The sequence below is a fragment of the Apium graveolens genome, chromosome 10 (assembly GCF_009905375.1).
Source record: "Apium graveolens cultivar Ventura chromosome 10, ASM990537v1, whole genome shotgun sequence".
In the NCBI taxonomy this organism is placed as follows: Eukaryota; Viridiplantae; Streptophyta; class Magnoliopsida; order Apiales; family Apiaceae; genus Apium; species Apium graveolens.
In genome coordinates this window covers 127,994,901-128,017,456 of record NC_133656.1, presented here as the reverse complement: position 1 = coordinate 128,017,456, position 22,556 = coordinate 127,994,901, and the positions used below count along the sequence as shown (strand labels likewise).

At 37.0% G+C, this 22,556-nt stretch overlaps 2 protein-coding genes across 2 annotated transcripts; one reads left to right on the top strand and one right to left on the bottom strand.

Annotated features, from left to right (window-relative positions):
* The first annotated feature begins 7,879 nt into the window (after positions 1-7,879).
* LOC141692307 (26S proteasome non-ATPase regulatory subunit 7 homolog A-like) lies at positions 7,880-14,201 on the top strand. Its single transcript, XM_074497081.1, has 10 exons — positions 7,880-8,159; positions 9,870-9,962; positions 10,049-10,130; positions 10,885-10,981; positions 11,061-11,136; positions 11,266-11,324; positions 11,503-11,625; positions 12,453-12,510; positions 12,615-12,700; positions 13,799-14,201. Exons 1-10 carry the CDS (start codon positions 7,973-7,975, stop codon positions 13,868-13,870), a joined length of 933 nt encoding a protein of 310 aa, XP_074353182.1. The 5' UTR covers positions 7,880-7,972; the 3' UTR covers positions 13,871-14,201.
* Positions 14,202-20,381: 6,180 nt separating this feature from the next.
* LOC141690972 (uncharacterized) lies at positions 20,382-20,768 on the bottom strand. Its single transcript, XM_074495724.1, has one exon. It carries the CDS (start codon positions 20,766-20,768, stop codon positions 20,382-20,384), a length of 387 nt encoding a protein of 128 aa, XP_074351825.1.
* Between the last annotated feature and the right edge of the window lie 1,788 nt (positions 20,769-22,556).

Here is a 22,556-nt window from a genome sequence, read left to right as displayed (position 1 = left end):
GAGAGAAGAGAGAAAATAAAAGAGAGACAGAGAGAAGAGAGTCGGGTGAAGAAAGAAAAAGAAAGGGGGAGAGTGGGATTTTATAATAAAAGGGCAGGGGTATTTTAGTAATTAGCAAAGTTTCCTTTCTTCTATTCTCTTTTCTCTTTTTATTCTCAATCTAAAAATAAATTTAAATAATGAATAACTCTCTCAGAAAAGATGGGAATGCAATGAATAATAATTTTAGAACGTAGATCTCGAAATTAGCTTTTCAGCCATATTTTAAAATAATTTTCGAGCGAACGGTTGATTTAATACGGATTTTACAAGATTATGCTGGAAATAGCATTTTAACTCCATAAAAACCATTTTAAAATACACCGATCATGAAATAAATCCATCTATCATTTTTGTAAAGTCTCTAGGATCATTCTGAAGATAAAAAAACAATTTTCACGCCTTGAACATACTCGGGTAATTTTATAAAAACATTTAAAGGTTCAATAAACCTTATTTTAAATCATATAAATCCCTTAAAATCATTTAAAAACAACCAAAGCACATAATCAAGCATATTCTCAAGCAATAGCACGTATTCACATATCACGACTCATATCGAAACACATTCTATCATAAAAACTTTCCCTTTTTATTCATATTCACTTTTCGCGTAACGGGTCGCGTCCTGTCTGACGGCCCGACGCTGAGCGTTTTCAATTACGCTTCTTAATCATTCTCTTTATATCAAATGACACTTCAAACTGGAATATTTATTCACCTAAACATTCCTATTTCACACAATAACACATAGTTCACATTTAAATACCTTAATCTCTTTTAAGACGGGTTCTGTTCTACCAGACGGCCCGACAACACAGCTTATTCCCTAAGCTGACTCATCAAACTGGAACGGGTCATTTTACGTTCCCAGTTACTAATATACAATAGAGACAATTAACCAACAAAATCATTTAACCCTTTATTTAATCACATAATTTATAATTACACCACAGAATTATACTTTATTCACTTAATCAAGTCGCGAAATTCCCAGTCGATACAGTACACCCGGATATGGACCGTATAGGTGAGTCTCATCTATATGTATGACAGACATACAATGCTCAAATCCATCAATGCATGATTTGAAAGCCCATAAGAGTCTCTTGAATGTCACTTCATGTTCCAAATAAAGACATAATATACTCGTTAACTACAAAACATTACATAAATATGAAAAAGCATTTAAAAATCTATACGATACTAGTATAAAAAATAGAATACCTCTAAGCTCCCACGATCTTCAATCTCATCCTCCTTAAAAACCCAATCAACCTTGGTTCCCACATTAAAACACTGCAATGCTTCCATCAAAAAAGGGAGGTCTTCATATGATCCTTCCCAAGATCCATGTTCTTCATTCATTGCTAGCTTTTTGACATCTCTAATCTTCTTTCTTCCCGGTTGGTAACCAAAAATACTTTTCATCGTGGCCATCAACATTTTTTCCTTAACCGTGGGATCAACTACGATTTGATCCTTAACTAGTTCAAGAATATCATGAGATATCAAATTAGGATGGTCTTGAGTAACGGTGGGGCGCAAACATGTGAGTGGTCCCGAAGTTTCCATAATTTGGAATTTCCCAAGTGATTTTCGCAACCTAGCTTTCAAACTCCATTCACAACCACTATCCTTATTCTTACAAACCACAATCCAATACATATCACTTGATCTAACCACTTTAATCTCTTGATGATTCCGGATATGAAAATCTCTAACCGTATGCATCAACACTTTCTTTGAGTTAAATATCATCCCCTCCCTCAACTCCATTAGCTCCAATGTCTCCTCCCGTGTAATCAAAGCCGACTCAACAACATCATAAGCATCCAAAGCTCTATTACTAACCGTATCACCACCAATATACATACTACTAGTACTTTGACAATCAAAACCCCTACTACCACTCCTCTCGGAAACTCTCGAACTAGTTTCCACAACTCTCTTACTTGTTTCAATCAATGCACAAGTTGAATTTTTTTTGTAAATAAATTTCAACAAAGAAAGGAGGTCTATTCGAAACAATAATTCCAAACATCATCTCAACATCATCATCATCATCAACCGGAATAATACCAAATTTTATATCATTAAAATTTTTCCATCGATAACTCAACTTAAAATCATACAAACTCCTATCAATTTTCAATTTCAAAAATAATACATCGCATAAATTATTAAAATTCATACTAGAATCGAGTCTTACTTACTTAGAAACCGGTTTATCATATATGAAACCCTCTAATTGAGTTTGTCGTACATTACTATCGGTATAAATCCACGCAATCACCGTAACCGATTGTGCTCCCGATCCAGAACCCGAAGCCATTATTAAATCTTTAAGAATTTTAATAAATATTTATGTAAAAAAATTGTATCTAAATATTTGATTTTTAGGTTTGTAAACTGAGAAGAGCAGCGACTGTTGTGCGTCTGTTGTTACTTACACTTACAGGGAAATGAAACAAAATGGAACTTCGTCCACCATTATGTTATTCTATATTTTTTTATTAAAACAAAACGGGACATGAAGGCGCGTTGCATGTTTTATTATTTAAAACTGGAAAAACAGGACACGATGACCCGTTAAGGTTTAATTTTTATAAAACACTTAAAACGGAAAATGAAATATCGTTTTTAGTTCATTTTTTTTAAAACAGGTAAAACGGAAGATTAAGAAGTGTTCTGTAGATCTCTTGTTTATATTAAACGGAAGACGAACTTCCGTTTTGGTTTATATTTGTCAAAACATATTTTAATCTGCCGTTTGGCTTTTATTGTTTTGTACTATTATATTTAAACAGATCTCAAATGCCCTGTTTTGCTAAAATTAAATTTCTTAACCAACAAATATGGCTTCCTAAAATTAAATTTCTTAATACAACCAACATATACCAATAACACAACCAACAAAATTTAATACAACGAAATACAATACGAACTAAAATCAGTATAAAGTTTGTAGCCAAATAAACAACACAATATCTCCAAGTCTTTGTTTTTACAAGATTTTAAAAGTAAAATCCTAAAAATAGAGAAAATAAGCACAAACGACTCCATCATCTGCATTTTCCAATATCCGCATAGTGCCTATAATCCACAATCCACTATATCATCTGCATAAAAAATAAATTTTATAAATATACAGTATAAGATAGGAATTACATTTGACAAGTAACACACATTTCAACACTTAAAGTTACAATTAAGATGCATACTAGACATACACAATTAAACACAAACACTTAAAAACTTAAAGTTAAGCTTACCCTCATTTCTTCGCGCACTTAAGTATGAAAAAAAATTTCATACTTAAGTTTCCATAGGTACCCGCTCAGTAGGCCGGTGAGAACGATGCAGAGGAGGAGGCTGCTTAGTGGAAGGATCCCCTGGACGAGGCTGCTCAGTGGAAGGGTCCTCGGTACGAGGCTGCTCGGGAGTAGGAGTCAAGCCAAGATCAAAAGGGGGAACATATCCATACCCATCCAGCATCTGAGGATCGTGCCGGACACGACTAGATGATCCCGGCACATGAACAAAAACAGAATGAGCAACAAAATCAAGTACAGGAGGATCCCAATCATCCCCACGATCCGTAGCCATAGGATCAGTACGAGCATGAGTAGATGACTCGGGCACATCATGAGAATCAGTATGTAATGGAATACCATCATCTCCAAGCTCTGCAGCAACAGGATCATCGTCAACTAAAACTCTAGCTCGCCTACCAGCAGTAGCTCGTGCACCGCCGCGTCTACCTCGACGAGCCGGTTGCTGCCTCTCCTCCAACTACCTAGCTCTACGAACCTCCACAGGCATCTCATCAAAACCATGTAATTTATACTCTCTGACAAAATCACGACAGTGGTCAGCAAAATGAAACACATCAGGAAGAACATCATGTGTCCGCTCAGATATCTGCCTGAACATAAGATCCTGAAAAAACAAACAAAGAAAAGACACACATGTTATAAGATTGTTGTATGAAATAAAGAAACTACTAAAGCATTTATAATGAAACTACGAAAGCAAAACAACCTATACAATAAATTGAATAAACAAGAAGAAAACTTACAATGCGATGATTAAATGCATCAACACGAGAAATGAATCTAACAGTCCTCTCTAAATACCAAGGATGGTACTCAGGCACTGCACTCTTAGCAACAATCGCATCTCTAAAAAATAAATGATCTAAATGATGCGCCCATATAGATGTGCTAGCTGCATGTTTCTGAATCCATCTGATTTTATCATTGCCCCTCAAGTTTGTATTGTGCTCTGCCTCCGAGTAAACAACATCAACAGGGATAGTCTGCACGAGCTTAAACTGTCTAGCAACTCTATCAGGGCAGTGAAGCTCGACTATGAAAATACATATCAAAGGCCCGCAGTAGCGGCAAATATGCTCACCAGTAAAGCAATATGCAGGAAGATCAGAAATGACATCGAGAGAGTAAGGCTGCCATATAAACTGAGATGGTCCAAGCCCATCCAATATCGTGCGAATAACTGGAAGGGTACGACCACCCGTACTAGTGTAGGAATGACCATGAAGCCACCTATAATGACATTTCAATAAACAGTCAATTTCATATTTAAATTAAAAGTCCGTATCATATCAAGTTCATTTAAACGCTTCTAAAACCCAATTTGGGGATTAATGAACCCTAAAAAATTAAAAAGTATTAAATTCTAATCTAACATCAAAATAAAGATCCGGTTCCTAGGGTTTAGGGCCGTTACTAGTACAATTAGGGTTTAGGCTACATTTTAGGCCCTAAACCACGAACCCTAAACCCTAACCCGTTCCGTATCATATCAAGTTCATTTAAACACTTCTAAAACCCAATTTGGGGATTAATGAACCCTAAAAAATTAAAAAGTATTAAATTGTAATCTTACATGAAAATAAAGTCTGGTTCCTCGGGTTTAGGGCCTAACGGCCCTAAACCCTAGCAACAATTAGGGTTTAGGCTACATGGTTTAGGGCCTAAAGGCCCTAAACCACGAATCCTAAACCCTACCCCGCTACGTGTCATATCAAGTTCATTTAAACGCTTCTAAAACCCTATTTGGGGAATAATAAACCCTAAAAAATTCATAAATGCTAAGTACTTGAGTCCACGTGGAGCTGCAACCTGACCCTCCCAGAAACGAGCATCAAATAAAGTAGAAGAGGTGCGAATGGGAGCAAGTGTGGGCAATCTCTCCCACGCCCATAACTGTAACAATAAGAAACAACCAGCTACCTCATCAACGTCCTTTTTGCTTGTCTTGCATAACTCCCTATACAAATATGCAAGAACTGCAACACCCCAAGCATAATCTCCACATCTGTCTAGATCACGAATAAAATATAGAAACATGGGATGGAAGAGACCTCCCGAATGATCAGTGAAAAGTACACCACCAAACAGATGAACAAGATAACACAAGGCCTGAAAGCGAATATCATCTGTTGATGCATCCTGCGGTAAACTTGATGGAGCACATTAAGCAATAAAAGACAACCGAACTCTGGATCCATTCATGCCTTTCTTCGGATCGGGATCTTTACCAAAAAGCTCAGCAACATAAGAACGCCAACTCATATCAGGGCCAGGAGTGACATCAAAAATAATAACAGCACCATCAACAGGAAGCCCTAAAAGAACACCTATATCCTGTAGAGTAATAGTGACCTCTCCCATAGGCAAGTGAAAGGTATGGGTCTCTGGCCGCCATCTCTCAACAACAGCTGATATGAGACTCCAATCCAGCTGTAAAGATGCCACTCGAGCAACACCATAGAAACCAGTAGACTGAAGTAAATGGACCATACGAAGATCTTGCGGTGGAAGATCATCTTCATTATTAGGATTTTTTCGGCGACACTTCAACATATCACCACCACCTAACCTCCAAATATCTAAAGATCTATGCGTATACTGAAGATGAAGAATGCTAGGGTTAACAGGACCTGGATGCACGTCCTGCAAACATATAGAAGATCATTGTTTTGCAGATATTGTTCAAAACAGCCGCGCATTGTTCAAAACATAATAACACAGTATTATTTATTAAAAAGTGCAGAAAAATGTAAATTTCAGTATAAATTCTGCATACAATGAAGCTATCATCATATCAGCAAGTCACATTCCTTACAGATATTCTATCATCATATCAGTTAGTACATTGGAATATAGAGGCATTATGAAAAGCCTATCAGATTGGAAACTATATACCATATTATGCATATATATAAGGACTTCTTAAGAATTTAGTATTCCTGGCCCTGATATACTTCTATGCCACCAATAGTCCAATACAACTTGACACATTCTCCTAATATACTTTTGCAGCCTGAAGAACTGTGAAAGGGTGGTTAAACGCTATAAAACGATTATTGAGCCGGTCCCTTACAAATTATATAACAACATTAAGTTGAGATTAGGTAAACGATTATGAAATATATGTATATTTCCCCTCAAACTTCTGTATATATGTATAGAGATCAGTGACTTCCACAAACGTTAATAGGCTGATAAATCATATTAACCAAGGGATCTTCATAAACTTCAGGAGCTTCATTCCAACACCATTATGATTTTATTTTATTTTGTAGATTCCTCCTTCCAAAGACAGTTTTTACTTCTTTACATTTTTAAGGGAAAAAGAATGGCAACCGATATAAATGATAACTTTTTATTCTCTCCTTAGCAATTCCCTTTAGTTACAAGAGATGTTTTCGTTTCTTTTTGGTAAGGTCTAATAAAAGAATCACTGGATGCATTAAAGCAAGGCAGCCCCGGAAACAGGAGAAGCCCAAACCTCTAGAATAAAAAATGTACATGATTCCAAAATAACCACTCCAGCGATTCACATTACGCTGCATCTGAGTATTCTATATGCAATGCAGTAATTGTCATACACAGTTATATAGACAAAAATGAACTTAGAGGGAATTAGAGAATGTGCTGGTTCTTAAGGACTGAAAATTCATTTCACTTGTATGTCTCTGTTTGGCTAATGTTTCTTTTCTACAAAGTAAAACCTGAACTGCTTGAGCAGGTTCTATACATTATGACGAATTAGTTTAATGGAGCATCATTTCTTAACCTAAAGGGAATTAAATAGACGTGTTTAATATTACATTATTAACGATTAATGATAATACTCACTAATTATCACTATTAGGGATATGATAAACGGAAGATTCATTTTTAAGAATAATTTCCACAGGTAATTCTCGTATTTCTACATATAAATTCATTTAGGATCACATGTGGTTAAAACTGTAGCTACTTATCACCATTATACACATTCAATTTATCTTCAACATAACATATAACGTCAATTACAAACACAACCATACGGTAATGTTAATAAAAAACAGGTAATCCAATGGGTAATTAAATCAAACAGTTCGTATGCAATCAAATACAAAAATACATAAAAACTCAAAAAATATAAAAACACAGATAATTACCTCAATGTTCATGATTGTTGTAGGGAGTAATGATTGTTGTAGTGTTCTGTGGTCGTTTTGTTGCTGTCTTCTCAGTCTTCTCGTCCAGCTGTGTTATGTGTTTATGTTCTTTGTATATTGTTACTACTCTCGCTCTCGCTCTGTTATATTGTGTTGTCTGTATATTTTTTTAAAAATTTTAAAAGGCAAAACGGAAGACGATATTCCGTTTTGGGTGTAAAACAAATACTATATTATATAACGTTAATAAGTGATATTTTGGACTTTCTTACCTAAAAGCGACAATTTGGGCATTCTTGTTTGGCCTTTGTTCTAAAGATTTGTTGGTTCCTAATCAAGTGAAAAAATATATATTTTAATCAATATAAGAAATTTACTAGTTAGTCCGGTGTACACCATCCTCCTGTATAGTCAAACACAACAAACTCTAGGTGTAGTAAATTGTATTTGGGGGCAATGGATGTGATAAAAACGCAGCAGATACTAGCGCGACCGATCGAGAAAGTGATAGTCCATCCTCTCGTACTTCTCAGCATCGTCGACAATTACAATCGCGTGGCTAAAGACACTCGTAAGCGCGTCATCGGCGTTCTTCTCGGCACCTCTTTTAAAGGCACTGTTGATGTCACTAATAGCTATGCTGGTATTTAATTTTAACATCTGTTTACTCTTTCTATGATCTATTTTAATTCATTTTATTTATTCAATTGTTCATGCATTGATTGATTTAATATATGTGTTTGTTTTGTTTTTAAGTTGTTACTGTGGTGGTATTGTGTTTGTGGAGAGTGTGAATTACTTGTTTTTTCGAGAAGTTTAGATTGTTGTGTTATTCGATTTGGTTTAAATGAGAAGAGGTAATTTGTTGTTGTGGAAATGTAGGTAAGTGTCCACTTGTGCGTTCGGTTTTTAAGTGTGGTATATATGGGTAACAAACATTGCTGAATAAGATGTAGAACAAGTGTGTTTCTGACTGTAAGGCGGTTTTCTGCTAAATTGACTCGAGGTTTGTGAGAGATGTATAATTGAGCTTGATTTGAAGTGTTTTTTTTATTTGAAATGTGAGTTGATGTTTGGTTTTACTTTGTAGTTCAGTTAATGGTGAGGTGTTTGATTTTATTATGTAGGCTGTAATTTAGATTGAACGAGAAAAGATGATTAGGGTTTTTTAGAAGCTTGTGTGTGGTATTTCATTTTGATGTAAGATTTGTAGTAGATGGTACGAAGATGAGACCCGTGTAATCAAGGTTGATTTGAAGTGCTTTGGTAATATAAGTTGGTTTGGAGTTCTGTTTTTATATAATTATTAACGCGTTAGTGCTGATTTCATATGTTGATTGTAGTTTAGTTTCTCTTTTCTTTTCTTTTTTTTTTTGAAAAAAATTGTAGAAGTATTTAGAAGCTGTTGTTTGACATGAGGCATGTTATTGCTGCTTAGATTACGTTGTGGTATTGGATTTATAGTTTTTGTTATTATGATATATGTATTATTGATGTTTTTTTTGAAGTACCTTTAGAAGTAAAAGTTGATTAAAAATTTTGTTTATATACTACTATCGAACGTGTTAGTAAATTAGCATTTTTGTTTGCAGAGTGTTGTGATTTTTTTCGGATTATAAGTTGACTTGAGGTGTGTTTTTGGAGTGCATACAATGTGTTTGTCCTGAATTTGATAATATCGAATGCTTTTAGCTTGTTTTCAAGTGAATATTAGGTTTTCTTTTCAAGTGAGTATTAGGGTTTTTAGACGCTATTGTGTGGTCTGAGGTGTGGTAACTGTTTAGGTTATAATTTCTAAGCAGTCTTCCATTTGTTCGTTTCTTTTCTACTACAGATCCAATCACAGATTAAATATGTAGTTTTTGTTGCGAGAATAAATGAGGTGGGAGGCAATTATATATATGAACTCTGTTTTTTTTAAGTTTCGACTTTGTGTGCTTCAATATTAGTATCTTTCTTTATTTTAGTCATTTGATGATTGAGATATTGTTTATGAGATTTATATAACTTTGGTGAGGGGGGATAAAGAGTTTAGGATGTATTATTTGGTTTAAGCTATTTAATCTTTGGTTTGAGTTGGTCTGATATACGTCAAATTTCCCGGACCAAGCTTGTTGTGGCTAAAAAGTTAAATATGATTTAACTGAGGACTGAGGAGTAAATTCAACAATTAGAAATGCAGGGTTTGTTGAAAAATACCATATGGTTGAACTTGCCCACAACGTGTATAAGTCGGGCGACTGGAACAAAGTTGCTCGCTAACTAATGGCCTAGATTGTTACCTTCTTGAGTGAGAAAAGTCGTATCAAAATTGAGTATTACTCTTTTTGAATGTCTAATCTTGATTTTGTAGTGCCCTTTGAAGAAGATGATAAAGATCCAAGCATATGGTTTCTTGACCATAATTATCACGAGGCAATGTTTTCTATGTTCAAGAGAATAAATGGTACTACATCCCGTCTTAGTAACTTATTGATGCATTTTCTACATTATTTGCCATGTCATTGTCTGAATTTTAGAAAATCATTGCAGCAAAGGAGCATGTCATTGGGTGGTACAGTACAGGCCCTAAGCTGCGCGAAAATGACTTGGACGTTCACGGTTTATTTAATGAGTAAGAATCATGGGAATTTTTTTGTTCATCAAAATGCTCCTGTAAAATTTTAGTAGCTAGCCTGAAAAAGGTATGGAGTGTTAAACTAATAAACCACACATATAGGAATGTATCTTCAGCTCTAGATGAAATTCTGTTGGAAACAGTTGCACAATCAGTATTTGCAAATGTTGAAAAGACTTAATCTGAAGGGAAGGGGACGCTAGGATGATATGTGTATCATCCATATGACACAACTCACAAGAATAGGGACACTTTAATAAATATGATCTTAGTTTCATTTGACCTTTTGAGTCAAATTCTGCAGTTTTTGTTTCATGCACGATTTTAAAATCTTATATGTTTTCAAAGATTTATTGTTTTGATCTGAACATTGAAATTTAATCTCTTTTAGTCAAAGTTCTTCCTTGATAGAATCCCAGATATGTATTGTTATATGCAATCTGTATGTTTGTAATATCGTTCTGTTGGCTGCAACAAAATATTATTTTACAAGCATTTTGGAGTAAAATTTCCATACAGAGAATCTATGCTTTACTCGAGAGAAGAGGGATATAAAACCAGACTTCTAGTTTATTTACTTTCACTTGTTGCCTTTAATGTGCCAGTCCTATCTTGAGCGCATTATAATTGGAACCACTTATAATTACCTTTTTTTCTGGATTGTCTCTTCTCATTCTCTTTAAATTAATTTTCCTGGTCTTGTCCTTATGCTGCTGTATAGTTTTTGAATACGAAGTTCTTATTATTACAGTTATGTTCCGAATCCTGTATTGGTTATCATAGATGTGCAACCCAAGGAGTTAGGAATACCTACCAAAGCTTACTGTGCTGTTGAGGAGGTTAAAGAGGTAGTATCATCGTTGCAGGATTCATAAGATAAAATATTTCAGGTGTGTCAAGCTGTGCTAATCTTGTTTATGGTCACAGAACGCTACTCAAAAAAGCCAAAAGGTCTTTGTTCATGTTCCTTCAGAAATTGCTGCTCATGAAGTGGAGGAAATCGGTAAGCATTGAGGTGGAAACTTCTTTTTGCCTATCAAACCTTCTCCATGCCTCCTTTTTAAACCAGAGGATTATTAGGAATTCTGAAGTTTGTTTTAACCTGCACATTTTACATGTAAATCGTAATCAGGAGTGGAGCACTTGCTGAGGGATGTGAAGGATACAACCATCAGCACCCTGGCAACAGAGGTTATTTCTTTTTTGCTTATCTATATGATCTGTTAGCCTTTACTTTTAAAATTAATGCACGGGTTAGCAAAACCGGATGATAAAATATTTTAAATACTAGAAATTCATCTACGGCTTTCCGTTTTCTTTTTCTGTAATTGTGACTTTACTGTTGATGTTGCTTAAATGTGCTGTGCAGGTTACGGGAAAACTTGCAGCCTTAAAGGGACTGGATGCTCGGCTGCGAGAGATACGGAGTTATCTTGATCTTGTTATTGATGAAAAGCTTCCCTTAAATCATGAGATTTTATACCATTTACAGGTAATTTTATGTATATACATTCGTACTTCATTTATCCTCACCTGCATATCCTCATCACCTTGCCCAAAAGTAAAGAAAAAATAATAGGAAACCAATTTTGCAAAAAGAAGTTCAAAATATAGTGACAACAGACAATGTAAGAATTTTGACTTGAAACAATGATGACACAAAAACTCATAACAGCTTATCATTTTTTAAATTAATGAGCTTAAACTTGTAGAGTATTCGTTTCATTTCGGTTTTCTCTGAAAATCATATATAGAGATGAATAGTTTTCTGTGTAATTTAGAACTCTTTCTGTGCAATGTAATGAGGTGTGTAGGCTTTTATTGATATTTCCTTATTCTAATGAGTAGATTTTTCGTTGCAGTTTAATACCCATGCGAAATTTAAGAAAAATATAATAAACCAAATGAACTAAAAAAATTGCCACTCATATAATTGATAAAACTGAAGTTTGTAGATTGCTTTTTTTTTTGTCATTCTAAATATACAATCTTTTAATATTATAATTGGGGTATGTATTTGGGAAAAAATGGAACTTATTTGCTTCAAGAAAATTGGAACTGATGGTGTCTAAAATTTAGTTCATGCATTGATGATATATAAATAAAATTCATGTTCATTTACTGAACTACATAGGTAAATATATTCCAGAAATTGTTCCCTTTCTTTATCATAATAAGACGAGGCATCTGCTGATTAAAATCAATATGTTTGTAGATCTAGTAGGCGAGAATGTATCCTTGTTTAGTCTAGCACTCATAACTCTTTAGTGAGCCCCTTTCCTCCAAATGTTTTATTAAGTGTATTTGTGAAAATTGCAGGATGTATTCAACCTTCTTCCCAATCTGAATGTGGCTGATTTAATCAAGGCGTTTGCAGGTATACTAGTCACCTCAGGAGATTACAAAATGAAAGCAAATACTGACTTTTACCCATATCAGTTTACTGAGACCTAATGTCACTGATAACCGTTATTCATGCAGTAAAAACAAATGACCAGATGCTGGTTATATATCTATCATCTCTCATTCGAAGTGTCATAGCGCTCCACAACTTAATCAATAACAAGGTGTTCTTTTTCTTGCACATTTAGTTGATTTTTTACATGGGCGGTGCAATGAACTTATAGGCCATGCACATTATGTGGCTAATCATGTCTCCTTACATTTTACAACTACTTTAGATTGTATCATATTCGGTCCTTCGAAATTTTTTCGTGGACTGTTTATGTTCACTTTCAAGTTCGTTTTGGGGAGACTATTTAATAGTATCCCCTTTCTAGTATTATTTGCCCCTTGGAAAAGAAGGTGGTTGAAATTTAGTCTAACGGTTATCCTTATCCTTCTATTAGTAATAAGAGGTTGGTGGTTTTAGTTAAAGACTTAAAGTAAAGGCATGTGTTCGTGATTATAAAAACTTATGAAGTGAAAGTATTTAAATTTCTGCAACCGACTATTTTCAAGAAAATGAAGTTTACTGAAGGATTAAATGTAAATTAGTAATAGAAAAATAGAGCAAATGGGCAAATAGTTGGGGAAATGTTAATTCCATTGAACGAGCATAACCTTGTGATTTTGTAGGACCTGGGAATTTATGTGAAATGGATGATTCTTCCAAGCACATCAGATAGACAAAATTCCAAAGCAAAGTATTTATTTGCATCTTACTTCTTTAGAAGAAGCTGATATTAAGTTTTAAAAATGCGTAAATTGTGAAAGTAGGTACCACTGTACCATACTGTATGCATTAATATTTGCCTTCTGATAGTAACAATAAATTTCTTTTTGTTTAGTTTGAAAATTTAGTAATTAAGTATCAATTTGATTTGACTATTTTTATATTTAGTAGATAAAAAATTTAAAACATGCATATTTGGATTTTGACATTGTATGATTGTTTTCATATTTTACATAAAATGTTAGTTATGTTATAAACTGAAATCTATAGGTGGGTCCATGTTGTGTGGTGCTAATTAGGCAACAGGTGTGACATGCATGTGCTATAGAGTCTTATTTGGTCGGATGGAAAGGAATTCTAACTACATATATGAATAGATTTTATAGCCTACTATTTTGAATATGAGATGATGCACAGACGTGTGTGTGTGTATTGTGTGTGACTCTGTGCTACAATGATTAGACCTAATCGTCTCGAAACTGTTTTTCAGATGCTTAACAAGGAACATGAGAAAGCCGAGGATGCAAAGCCTGCAACTGTATCACCAGTTGCTGGGAGCTGATCACTTTTTTTTGTTGCTTCTCTGTATTTTAGTGCTTGACAGGCTTCCACCCTACAAGAGATTGTTTTTCTTCTATAACACAGTTGGACATTAGGTTCAGAGCGACTGTCTTCATATATACCTATGCTATGTAGTCCAGCAACTAGTCAGGATATTTTTATTTCAATCAGCATTGAATATGTCTAGATTTTTTTATCGACGAGTTCTGTTTTTTTTAATGATGCAAGTGTTGTACCTAATCTTTCCTGCACTCTTTTGATCACCAGACTGTAATAAGAATTGAAAACATTACTGCAAAATAGGCAATCTAATTGGATTTTCATTGCGAGCATCTTCTGTTGATTTTGGAAAGCTCACCTTTCAGTAAGAAAATTTAAAGTTGATCTCAAATCGTGCAAGTGAGGAATGACAATTAAAAAATAAAGAATGACAATTAAAAAAAACAGAATCCTGAGTTTGATATGGTAGTTTTATTGCGGTGGAACATAACTCGTGAATTATTGCATTGTCCTTTTGCAAAGACACATGAAATTGATACGGCGAGTTGTTAGATAAAATGAGAACTCGACGTATTGCATATGTTAACGGAGGAATTTGGGAGCAACAAAGTCAGAGGTTCGTAGCCAGAAACAAGATCTGTGACGGTGGTTCTTCGTCGAAAACGTGAACAGTAATCGGTAGATTTGATGAACAGTGTTCTGAAAATATGAACAGTGTTTGGTGGTGGCGGTTAATGGTGGCTGAGATTGCTTAAGGTTAGTGGTGACTCCTTCGCGCTCTCGCTTCTCACCCCTTGCAATTTGCCTACGTATCCCAATTTATAGGTAATCAAACCAATGTAGTTCTTGGGGAACAAGAAACCTAATGGGCTTAGATTTCTTGTCCCGAGGCCCAATGGGAAACCCACTAGAAACCGTCTTCTACTAGTTTTAGGAATGTCCGCCGATGAGGTCCAACCACAAAGGCCCAAGACTCGTCTGCGGCTTCGAAACTTCACGGATAAGGCATCTTCCTGGCCAAGGATAACCCTCTGCTACCAGCTGTTTCTCTAGTCCGTGGACGCATGTATAGCCGTGGTTCACCCCAAATGTTGCACGCATCTTTGTCCCCCGATAAGGAGCCCCTACCAGACTACAGGACAAGTGATCCCAAGCTTTTGGGTGCAAAGTGCAGGATACTCCAAAGTCTGCCAACGAGGACACCCGTTGAATACAAAGACAGAGCTCCCAAAGCACAAACCAGAATTTACCCCACATCCCCAATGAGGACACTCATTGACTACAGGAGGAGACCTTCCGTCCAGGCATACCCCTAGAGATCTCTGACCACGGACACCGCCATCCTGTAGATGTACTACAGGAAGGAGTTCTTCAATGGAGTACCTGCATCAAATAGGTTAGTAATAATAATCTCTATCTTCCTTAAAACCTGCAAAGAGCCCATCCAAACATTCATGTTGAAGTTCTTTCCAATATATCTTACTTACCTAGGGTGCACTCTAAGATCTACCACAAGTGAGGAGCTAACAGGGAATTCCCCATCCTTTTCTTAGTAACTGGCGCGCCTTCCTCTTATGCTAAGGGCGCGCCTTTGTTTTATGTATATACTCAATCTCATATTCCTAGGGCGCGCCTTGTCCTCTTTCAGGAAGGAAACTTCCCTTATCCTTTCCTTGATTTCAGGCATTCATATCTTAATTTTGATAATTCTTTTTGATGTTATCCTGAACAAAGTTCATACCAATTTTTGGGCATAACAACTACCCCCCAAATTCCATATGTCATTGAAAATGGGATTGGAATTTTTATTCATTTTATCGAAATTTGTATAAACTTATTTGTCAATATTTTTTTATAGGGCGTGCCTTTAGTAGGACGCACCTTTAGATTCCCCAATCCTCCACAATTTCGTATTGCTCCAATAACCAGAAATGGCGCGCCTTCAAGAGGGCGCGTCCTGGAATCTCAAACGATTTAAGAAATGATTCCCCTTATTTCTCGGGAATCGTGGCCAACGTGATTGATGTGACTTGATTTGACAGTTGTCACTTTTTCAGCTATAAATACAAGTAATTTTTCATTTTCTTACTATTTACTTCTACCCTCTCTCTCTTACTTTACCTTCTCTTTAAACACTATCACACCGGCGGGAGAAACATCTTCTCAGAATCGGCTTCCTCTGTCATATTTTCCCAGATTTTTCCAGTCGATCTTCTTCTCCAACCAAAAAGGTATGTAAAGCTTTTTATATTTCAGGATTTCACCAAGTAAATCATATTGCATGCCATATTGTCTTTTCAACTTCTCATTCATAATTCGTCCTCTGTTTGTATATATTCGTGTGTATATATGTGTATATATGCGTGTATATTTGAATCTTTGTGGTTTAGATCCAAAATCATATGGCTTAATCTTCAAAATTGTGTTTCTGAGAATTCCAACCGTTTACTATCCTATTTCCAATTAGTTTTAAGAGCATATACACTGCGGAACTTGTCTATGACGCGCCCTTCCATTTATCTAAGGTGTGCCATCCCTCTTTATTATCAGTAGTGTAATTAGATTGTAGTCTGTACACCTTCCCGTTTAAGGCGCGCCATTTTAACCACTAACCTTCCACCATCTTAGCGTTTAATCTTTATACTAGAATACATAGGTCTTATCCTTGATAAGACGCGCCTTCTTAGCATAGAACATGCCTTAAGAGGATTAACATGGGTCACCCCCAACACAGGGGATATTATCTTCTCAGGCCTTCCATTACTTGTTTGTTTCCTTTATATTTTCTTCTCCCATTCTTTCGAATTGGGTGCACCCTCAAAGTTTTTGTTGCTTTTCTTGATAGCTGGAAGATGAGGGCGCGTCCTCTCCTTTTCATCCATTTAAGGATTTTTGCACTAAGCTAGGAATCTACTCTCCCCCACCCATCTCTTTTGAGCCAGACCACCCAGACGCACACAGAACCCCCCACTTCTTGGAACAGGAGGCGCGCCTTGTTTAAGAATTTAAAGTTAGTGAGATAATGGCAGAATCATCAACCGACTCTCAAGACCACGTCCCTCTAAATCAGAGAAGGGGTAAACAGAAGCTAATTCAAAAAGAAAGATCTTCAGTCCCTGTTAGTACAAAACTAGATGATGACGACTGGTTGGAAAGTTTGAACGCGGATAGGTATAGGGGCGTCGAAATTGGGGTTAACGTTGGTGCAGGACCATCTAAGGTCTCTTACCAGGCTATTTCTCCAAGCCTTTCTCCACACAAATCTCAGGACGCGCCTACTTCTCCCATTTCTGAGGGCGCGCCTGAAGTGAATATATCTCCTCTTCGTGATGAAATGAACTTCTTTGATGAAGACACTCTCCAGTTTTCCACTTCTCCTGAACCTTCTCCAATCCCTTTCCAGCATTAGGAAGTTTCTGATAGTGAGTTAGACTTTGACTGGGACGAGTTCGAGCCGTGCAATGAAGCCGTGAAGAAATGTTTTAGGAAAGAACATGGGAAGCTATTCTGTGTGAGCCTTCCCTCAGCCTGTTCTGATGAGCAGCTAGAATGGCGCATGGAGGACTACGATATGGAAGGTATTTGGGCGCACCCTCTCAACATGATGCGGCCCCATATTTCAATTATGGGAGAAATTTCAGGATCCCTAGAATGGTAACTAGCCCTAAGCTGGTTTCACTAGGTGTGAGCGCGCCCTTGCACCCCTTCCTCAGAGAGGTGATTGAACTTTATGATGTGGCTCCACTCCAACTTTCTCCTAACAGCTACAAATTCGTCCTTGCCTTATTCATCCTCTACACAGATTTGGGTTTTCCTCCACCCTCAATGGCTGAAGTGAGCTACTTTTTCAGCCTAAGGAAGTCTGACCATGGATACTTCTATCTTGTCGCGGAAAAACAACATACTAAAAAAGGCTTCTCTTCGGGAAAGCTCAGCCATGAGAAAGGCTGGAAGGAAAATTTCTTCTATCTGTACGATGTTCCCAGGCTAAGAATTAGATTCAACACATCTCCAAGTAAGGGTGCGCCTTCTTTGTTTTTTTTTCTTAGCTTGTATTTATTTTCTCTCTCATAATATTGCTTTTACTCAGACAAACCAGTGGTGAGAACACTCGAGGGCGCGCCTAAAAGGCGAGCAGAAGCCCTTCTTAGAGTGGCCGCCGAGAGATGGAATCTAAAAACATTGGTCACTCGGACCAATCTGATGCGAGTTGGAATCCTTTCTGACCAAGTGGGAGTAAGACGTAAATTTATAAAATTTAAGAAAGGTGTCCCTATTTCTCGTGTTATCGATTTAGACAGTGATGAAGAAGTTGAGGAAGAAGATGAGGAAGCGGAAGATAGCTCCTTTCAAAGCGAGATTCCTTCAGGTTTGGTTATTTTAGGTCTTTATGGCGCGTCCTGCAAAATGGGCGCGTTCCCTTTATTGGTAACATTACCTGCCAGTTTCAACATTGCATATCGTATTTCATCATTATTGATTCAATATTCCTTATTTAGGGCGCGCTCTTTCCCAGGGCGCCTTATACCTTTTAACTGTTATTTTATAGATTGCACATTTAGACTATGCCTTTTGTATCTGTTTTTATCTTTACTAGTCGTTTCTTTGTATATTTCATGTCTGGAACCTCTATTAGCAGCCTTGTTTTGGCGCATCTCCATGATTAGGTGCGCCTTGTTTCCAGGTTTTACTAATATCTTTCATGTTTTGTGCAGAGATGGCTCCCCCAAGGATTCCTAAGTCATTCGGGGCGCGTCCAAGCGATAAGCCCAAGCCCAAGCCAAAGAAAGATGCCCCCAAGGCCCAAGCTTCCATCCCTGCTCCTGCTCCTGTCTTCCAACCTGTTCCTGTCCCCAAAAAGTCATTGATTGACCTAACTGAAAGGCAAGACGCGCCAAAAAGGCCAAGGACGGACGGCGCGCCTTCAGGATCTTCTGCTGCCTTGAATTGTCTTGGCCCAATAGGCTCTCTTCATGTTATAGATGAAGAGGTGGAGCAGTGGCAAACCATGAGCTTGGAGGATGCCCCAGAGCTTCTATTAAAGATTCCTGCCAATTATTCATCCACTCCAACCAAGTGGTGGACAAACTTCTAGAAGAGAAGGCGCGCCTTGAGAGGTTACAGGGCGACAATAAAATTTTGCAGAATACCCTGAAGGACAAGGACTTCCTCCACTCAAAGGACATAAAAGCCAAAGATTCTGAAATCTCCTTCCTCAAGGGCGAGGTAGCAAACTCAACCTCTCAGCTTGAAATAGCCAACAAGAAAGTTGAGTCTCTCCATCAAGAATTGGATGAAGTCAAGGCGAGGGTTGAATACCTTGAAGATCAGGAGAGAAATGGCTGGATGGAGGAAAGAAGGACTATAACAGATGATGCTTTTGTCAATGGTTTCCATTTATATAGAATTGGGTTTGTGGTGAATGACCCTGAATACACTTTTGAGAAGTTTGGTGAAGAAACCGCAGCTGAAATGGCAGAATTCAAGAGGGAGTTTTCCAAGGAGATTCGAGAAAAGAGGATTGAGCTTGGATTAGAGGAGGCTGAGGGCGCGCCTACTGACGAGCCTGAAAAGGACGCGCCTGAAGTCGACCCCTCAATTCCTCTCGAATCTATTCCTCCAACCGGTGAATTTCAGGGTGCTTCCTGATTTATCATTATGTTTAAACTGCATTTGAATTAAGTTTCTTAATACTTTGAGGAGCCATCCCTCTTTTGATGTTGTGCAAGGTTGTATGACTATGTTTTTCTATTCTTTTATTTAATGTTTCATTTATCTTTATCTTTCTCAACAAGTAGATCTTCTGTAAAATCCTTCTAAGTACCAAATTGATGGCGCGCCCTGATGGATGAGACTTGCCTTAAAAGTAAACGTTATTTTCAAGGGTAAAACTATCAATGTGCCTCTACCTTTAGGGCGCGCCTTGTTTTGTTTAGGTTTTTTTTTTGCCTTAGCCATACACTTTTATTCTTTGCTTTGACGAGATTTGCTAAGTGTATCAAATTTTGAGGCGCGTCCTGACCATGAATTAACAATTTTTCAACTGGGAGCGCCTTACCATAAGGCGCGCCCCTGTTTTTTTTACATATTTTCTTAGATAGTAGATTTTACAACTTCCGGTTTAGAGGGTATATCTCCTAGTACAATAATGAAATTTTACTGTCATACCATGTTATGGATATCTTCTGTTAGTGTATCACAAATAACTTTTTACTATACTATGGACTTTGTTATTAGGGCGCGCCCTAACTTTCTCTTACAGTTTATATGCCAAGCAACCAAAGAAATTTGAATCAACTTTTTTTCTTTTATTGATAATGCGCTCTAGTGTAAAAATTACACCAGTCCCACGGCTACTATGCTCTGTGGGGAAATAATTTGAAAATTTTATTCTTCTTCTAGTTTCAAGGTTCGTAGTCATGTATACTACCCCCTAGGCTAGGAGGAATTTATTTGCTACTAGTCTACTACATAGGAATTAATCATAGAAACGAGGGGGCCAAAGCCACACCCTACTGATAATACTTTCGTAGATGTTCTGGATTCCAAGCCCGGGGAATAAGCTTGCCATCCAAATCCTCCAAGGGATAAGTTCCCTTCCAAAGTATGGCCTTGACCTTGTATGGCCCCTCCCAGTTAGCTCCAAGCACCCCATGTTGAGCTATTTTGGTATTTGGCATGACTTTTCGCAACACAAGATCTCCCACCCTGTAGGGCACAGATTTCACTTTCTTAATAAAATACCTTGCAATTCTCCGCTGATATGCAGCAAGCTTCAATTGAGAGTTCATTCTGGCTTCGTCCCGCAAATCTAAGTAGAGCCTTTGGTTTACTTCCGCATCTTCCTCAACATACAAGTCCCTTCGCAGGGATCCAACTCCTACTTCCACGGGAACCATAGCCTCATACCCATAAGTCAGCAAAAATGGAGACTCTCATGTGGTCGATCTAGGAGCTGTGTTGTAAGACCAAAGGACCATGGGCATCTCCTCCGACCAATCTCCCTTTTTTTCTTCCAGCTTAGCCTTTAAAGTGTGTTTGATAATCTTGTTTATGGCTTCTGTCTGACCATTGCTTTGCGGGTGATAGACTGCAATAAAATTTTTCTTGATGTTCAAGTCTTCACAAAGCTTCCTTAGCTCTTTACTATCAAACTGCTTTCCATTATCTGATATGAGTTTATACGGAATATCGAACCTGCAGACTATGGAGTTGAAGACAAAGTCTTTGATTTTCTTTGTTGTGATCGTGGCCAGCGGCATAGTGTTAGATATATTTGTGATGTCATGTCTAATGATGATTTGTGTTTAGTTTTCAAATCTTAACTAACAGGACAAATCAGGACTTAACTGGAAATCAGTACTTATACTGAAGTCAGAACTTAAGATATCAGAACTTAAGTTATCAGAAGATATTTATCAGGAGATAATATCAGGACTTAAGGAGACTTTCAGATAAGGAAGGCGGCTGATTGAAAGGAAAGAAGATCGAGACTAAAACAAGAAGAGATATGCATGAAGAAGAATTCTATGAAGAGTAGAATACTTGGAAGAAAAGATAACTAGTTGATATATTTTAGGATGCAGACTTATGTTCGATATTAATTAGAAGATTATCTTGTAATTGTGTGTCTATATAAACACAGCATAGGGTTTACACTATAAGTGTTATCTTAATCGAGGATATTATTCATTTTAACCCTAGCAGCTCTCGTGATATTTATTCATCACTGAGAGAGAACGGTTCCATTGTAATACTGTTTCATTAATAAGATTATTCTGTGTTTCATACTTGTGTTCTAATTCGATTTGATTGTACTAGACACTGTATTCAACCCCTTTGACAGTGTGTGTGACCTAACAAGTGATATCAGAGCAATCTGTTAACATACACACAGTAAAGATCCAAAAACAATCATGTCTGAAGAAACACAAACTCCAACCAAGCCCACCAAAACTGAAGAAACTCCAAAGACTCAAATCCATAATCGATATGAGACTATTAGGGTTCCCAAACTGAAACCTTGTGAGTATCCCATATGGAAGGTGAGGATGTCTATGTTTCTAGAAGCTACAGATCCAGAATACCTTGATAGAATTAATGAAGGACCACATAAGCCAACCAAGCTCTCTGTTGTAGTTGCAGATCAGCCATCACAGACTGTACCAAAGGAGAAAAGTGAGTATACAGCTGAAGATATCTCATCTATTGCCAAGGATGCAAAGGTAAGACATCTGCTGTATAGTGACATTGATAATGTCATGTCAAACAGGGTAATTAACTGCAAGACTGCAAAGGAGATATGGGATGCCTTGGAGACAAGGTGCCAGGGAACTGATTCAATTAAGAAGAACATGAGGACTATACCTACTCAAGAGTATGAGCACTTTGACTCAAAACCTGATGAGTCATTAACTGGTTTATATGACAGATTTGTCAAACTCTTGAATGATCTGTCACTGGTGGATAAGAAATATGATCTTGAAGATACTAATCTTAAATTCCTTTTAGCTCTTCCTGAAAGTTGGGATTTGAAGGCCACAACTATAAGAGACAATTATGCTCTTGATGAAACTACTCTTGATGAAATTTATGGTATGCTATAGACTCATGAACTTGAGATGGATCAAAGAAGCTAGAGGCATGGGAGAAAGTCAAGGACAGTTGCTCTTAAGGCTGAGGAGGAA

Coding starts and splice junctions, on each gene's coding strand:
- LOC141692307 (XM_074497081.1), top strand. CDS start 7,973: ATGGATGTGATAAAAACGCAGCAGATACTAGCGCGACCGATCGAGAAA. Junction 10,982..11,060: donor CTGTTGAGGAGGTTAAAGAG/GTAGTATCATCG, acceptor TTATGGTCACAG/AACGCTACTCAAAAAAGCCA. Junction 11,325..11,502: donor TCAGCACCCTGGCAACAGAG/GTTATTTCTTTT, acceptor TGTGCTGTGCAG/GTTACGGGAAAACTTGCAGC.
- LOC141690972 (XM_074495724.1), bottom strand. CDS start 20,768: ATGGTTCCCGTGGAAGTAGGAGTTGGATCCCTGCGAAGGGACTTGTAT.